This window comes from Nelumbo lutea, chromosome 1 (genome assembly GCF_056320005.1).
Source record: "Nelumbo lutea isolate HS-2025 chromosome 1, American lotus-T2T, whole genome shotgun sequence".
In the NCBI taxonomy this organism is placed as follows: domain Eukaryota; kingdom Viridiplantae; phylum Streptophyta; class Magnoliopsida; order Proteales; family Nelumbonaceae; genus Nelumbo; species Nelumbo lutea.
In genome coordinates, this window is record NC_142684.1 from 177841276 (window position 1) to 177846663 (window position 5388).

The following is a 5388-nucleotide window of genomic DNA, read 5'->3' on the forward strand; positions in this document are numbered from 1 at the left end:
ATGTGTGAGAGAGAGAAGAATCAACCCCCTTTGATTCCTGAGCGATACCTAATTTTTGTACGGTGGTTTGCACCCGTAGACCACCACTCTTTCCCAAAACCTGCATAACGTTAAACTTGTCTACTTTTTGCTTCGTTATTTCCAAATTATATACATTTCTTCTTTTGTAAGATGGTAATTGCTATCCTACTTATGGGTATAGGGCTTTTTTTTTTAACTGAAGGATAGATTTTGGGTAGAGACGGGTTTTGAAATTCTACAGCCCGTCTAAATACAAACTTTCCTGACCCACGTATTGTTGGAAAGTATATGAAACCTATGTATTAACTGTTAAATTTAGTAATATTTCAAATTTTATGTGAATTATTATTGATAATTTATGTGTTTTTTATATATTTTAATCAAATAATTTTTTATTTGTTTTTATTATTTTACTTTTTTTATTAGTTATATATAACAAAAAATAATAGGAAATTAGATGTGGGTTTTAAATTCAATCCGCCCTATCCTTGAATGTGGAGAAGGTTTTTGTATTTTTATGTGTAGGAAAGATTTGAATTTTCAAAATCCAATCCCTATGGTTTTGGGGTGAATACTGATTAGGAGGTGGATGGGATATGGAATTTACAAAACCCTCCTTGTTACCATCCCTCCTCACTTGTGCCACTCCACTTCTTTCAATAGGTAGAGGTGTATTGGTATATGTGCCCAATACAAGGCATTTCATATTGAAATTTTGATCTTGATCCAAATTACTAGACTACCCAATCTGAATCATCATGATCTAAAATACGCTTTCACTACAAAGACGGTTATAGTGTAGGAATAAAACCTAAAACGACTTTGATGCAATGTTTTCAACCCAACCGGTCAAACCGTTCGAATTGTCTCCCGATTAGCATTCATGGTCCGATTCAATCAAGACCTATTAGATGGTCAAAACTCAAAGCGTTGACTTGGTCAAGAACCATTCGACCTGGCCGGTTTGACCATTGATCCATTCGACCTGATGATCGGGTCACGGATTGCATACTCAATGCATGCAAAATTTCAGAGGCTATAACTTTGCATTCCAATGTCTGATTAAGGTGATTTTTTTTTATTATTATTTTGAGTAACTTTTCAAGATCTATGCATCCCAAGGTGTCGTAATCCCCTGCTATTTTTGTGAAAACCCCCCCTTTTTTTTAGTGTGGATGAAAAATTGGTGGATGTGGACCGATCATAAATGTCTAATTTTTGCATTTTTATATGATAAGTATATTGAAAAGAGGCATTGATAAATTAATATTAACCAATAAATATTAGTTTTAATAAAAACAATAATTAAATAATTAAAAAAATACTTTAAATATTAAAAATATTATTTTATTGATAAAACATTAAAAAAATTAATATTTAAATAACTAAAAAAGAATGGAGAAGGAGCATCCCTAGAGTTGTGCTAGAATTAAAATTAAAAAAATATTATTTTATTGATTATTATTTCAAAATATAAAATTAAAAAGAAAGAAAAGTATGTAGAAGAGATGTATTGTATCAAAATAGAGTGTGAAAATGCTGTGGACTGGCCATATCAACAAGATATATACATGGCTGAAATTTTTGGGTTGTGGACAGGGACAATCTATGATACAAGACTAGTCTCATCCACGACCAACCGAAATGGTCCATCCACGAGATGAACACATTACCAAACGCCACCTAAAACTCTTATATTGTAGAACAACCCTTTGATGTATGTGTGCATTGTTCCTAGACTGCAATTAGGCTTATGCCCATTTCATTTGCTAGCAAAAAAATTCTCTCTTTCGGGTTTGAGTATCCATAGGGACCGAATCCACTTAGCACAACATAGGAAGCACATTCAATGAACACTTTATTAATATTCTGATAATGTTGAAAGTTGTCATTGATCTTTTTAAGGGTTGGTGTCAAAATAATTTTAAAATGCTCATTGAATGCTTACAATACCGTGCCTATCTGATCCCAACTCGTATCCATAATCCATGTATATCTAATTCTCTAAGGCCTCGTTTGATTTCTAGGAATAGGGGTCTGGAATCAGAATTGATTGGACTATTCTGATTCCAACGATTTGGTTGGGCGAGACCGGAATCCCATTTCTATTTTTGCTAGAATGGAATTTCTTTGGGAATGAAATCTCATTCTTATTGATTCTAATTTTCATTCTCATTCCTGTATAAACCAAACATACTATAAGAATGGGCCATTTCCATTCCGATTTCAATTCTGACTATGAACCAAACGAACCCTAACATCTATTGTGCTGAAAGGGAATATCGAAAAGTTTGAGGGTACTACATTTTTGTCATTTGAAAAGATAGAGAGGTTTAAATAAGGTCTAACATCAAAATATTCTCGTGCCGAATTTGAATTTCCGCCACGCCACATGAAACTAATTAACCTTGCTGCCTGACCCTGGTTATGTCTTAAAATCATAATGATAACACTTTACTTTAACCCATGCTCTGCTCTCTGCCTATCTCTTCTCATCTTCCTTCCTTAAATCCCCACCACTGTCATCGTCCCCATACAGAAAATCGGAAGCGGTACTACATTTTCCGATTTTCTCCTCATTTCTGCTACTTTTTGCTCCCCCTGCTCTTGATCTTGTTCATCCTTCATCCATCTTCAATTCAATCCACCATAATGATGAATTCTAAGTTGGCTGCACTTCTGCTGAAGCAACTCGGCTCAGCGACTGTCCGGACGGTGACCATGGGACCTTTAAATGGAATCACGACCGAGTCTTCCTGTTTTCTTCATGCCAGCGGGCCTGTTGTGCCGGGGCGAAGAACTTGGATCAGGTTTTCCTGTCTGGGTGTACGTAACGGGAGTACCTCGGCTTTGAACAACAAAGAAAAAGAAGAGAAGGGCGTGCGAACCAGTTCCACCGTGGGAGGTGCCAATCGCCCGGAGGATAAGATGATTGTGAGCTATTGGGGCATGCCTCCGGCTAATCTCACGAAGAAGGACGGCTCGGAATGGAAATGGAACAGCTTTAGGGTAAGTCGTAACAGTTTACTCTCCATGAATTAAATGGTATTATTTTAGCATTTGTTATAATTATTTCTGTCATACAGCCATGGGAGACTTATAAGGCAGACCTATCGATCGATCTGAAGAAGCACCATTCACCCGTTACGTTCATGGACAAGTTGGCTTACTGGACCGTCAAAGCACTCAGATACCCAACTGACATTTTATTCCAGGTAATCTTTCACTTGGGAGAGTTGAATTGATCTAAAAAGAATGGCAATGCCTTTAACTTGTGGTTCAATTTTTTTTTTTTTTTTTTTTTTTGGGTGCAGAATCGGTATGGTTGCCGGGCAATGATGCTGGAGACGGTTGCCGCCGTTCCGGGAATGGTCGGAGGGATGCTCTTGCACTTGAAGTCCCTGAGGCGATTCGAGCATAGTGGGGGTTGGATTAAGACTCTGTTGGAAGAAGCAGAGAACGAGCGGATGCATCTGATGACGTTCATGGAGGTATCGCAGCCCAAGTGGTATGAGCGAGCTCTGGTCGTCGCCGTTCAAGGAGTGTTCTTCAATACGTACTTTCTGGGTTACTTGATCTCTCCCAGATTCGCTCACCGTGTGGTGGGGTACCTGGAAGAGGAGGCCATACACTCCTACACCGAATTCCTCAAGGAATTGGACAAGGGCAACATCCAGAACGTCCCGGCTCCGGCCATCGCCGTCGATTACTGGCAGTTGCCACCCGACTCCACTCTTCGCGATGTCGTAATGGTCGTCAGAGCCGACGAGGCGCATCACCGCGACGTCAACCACTTTGCTTCTGTAAGCATCTTATTTTCATTTTATTAATCGCGTTCGCAACTTAACTAGGAAATAAGGTTGCGTTTGGATAAGTTTCAGAGTTCGTGTTTTTAAAACCCAAAAGCACAAAACCCAAGTTTTTATTGGTTGGGGTTTTGTACTTTTAACTTTTGGTTTAAAAACTTTATTCCTTTTAAAATTTATCTTTTTAAAATCAGGTCTTATTAATTACCCCAAACACTTTTTGACTCATTTTTGCTTCACATATCTCAATGTTTTCCAATTGGAAAGTAAGGTTGCATTTATTTTTTCAAAGCCCAAAAAAATTGTTTTGGCTTCAGATTAAAATGTTTATAAAGCAACTCTTACCAATTGCTCAAAACACTGTTTTGTTCTACTTAGTTTCTCCTTTTTCATAGTCCAAAGCTCAAAAATAAAAACTTATCCAAACAGAGCTTAAATCATCAATTGAGACTTTGAGAATTGATGAAATAGTGCTTTGTTAATTCTTAGAGTTTGAATTGCAGGACATACACGACCAGGGATATGAGCTGAAAGAATCACCAGCCCCTCTTGGGTATCACTAGATCCGAATTAATGGAGGAGATAGTCATCTATATTCTATATTTGATTGTACATTAATTGATGCTTAAAAAAAAGAATATCATACATGTCTTTTGTTTGTTTTAGTAAGAATATAACTAAATCTATTATGGTTTTTAGATATAATTAATATGTTATGTAAGAACATTTTTGCCAATATAGAAATTTTATGGGCGTTTAAGACAATGATATTGGCTTCCATTTTAGTGATTCTCATTAATTTTCAGTAATCATAATTAAAATCATGAAAAAGTTGTTTGTGAAATATCATGCTGGTTTGGTAATTTAAAACAATTCTTGCTTTGGTTGCGGTGCAATTTTATTTGCACTAATATAAATGCATCTGAGTATAAATGAAAAGAATGCAAATTCTGGTTTAATTTTGCTTTGAGTTTTACTCTATTCTGCTTGAGATCTTATTTTACTTCATTTTTACTGCAATCAAATAAAATAAAAGTAAATTTTAAAATAAAAATAAATTAGAATTTGCATCCAAATCATTTACACTACCATAGGTTTGTATTAATATAAATAAATTTGCATTGCAACCAAACACATCTTTGGAAAATTAGTTGCTTTTACAAGACATACAAGAGAGGTGTAACGTGGGCAAGATGATAATGGATTGGACCACACCAGACTTAACACATGATAAATGGTATAACTTAGACCAAGGCCCGGCTCGGCCTGTGGACCAGATTTATAATTTTTAAAATATAAGCTCAGTTTGGAAGGAGCACAAATGTAAATGTGTAGAATGTAAAATATTTTATTTTATATTATTTTGTATGTATTTATATAGTATATATCTGTATATTTATATATTTTCCAAATTGGGCACCATAGGATTCAACTATGATACCAGAAAAATTTATAACCAATTATCTAGTATCATAAAATTGGTTGGTAATATTGGATTGGATCGGATTGGACCAAATTTAGTCTAATTGACAGTCCTAATTGCTAGTCATCCATTAGTAAC

The 5388-nt window shown here is 35.8% G+C and overlaps 1 protein-coding gene across 1 annotated transcript; it reads left to right on the forward strand.

Moving 5' to 3' along the window:
- Positions 1-2559: 2559 nt before the first annotated feature.
- LOC148879464 (ubiquinol oxidase 2, mitochondrial-like) lies at positions 2560-4592 on the forward strand. The gene is made up of 4 exons (XM_088960996.1): positions 2560-3030; positions 3108-3236; positions 3336-3824; positions 4331-4592. Exons 1-4 carry the CDS (start codon positions 2674-2676, stop codon positions 4388-4390), a joined length of 1035 nt encoding a protein of 344 aa, XP_088817122.1. The 5' UTR covers positions 2560-2673; the 3' UTR covers positions 4391-4592.
- Positions 4593-5388: the final 796 nt, after the last annotated feature.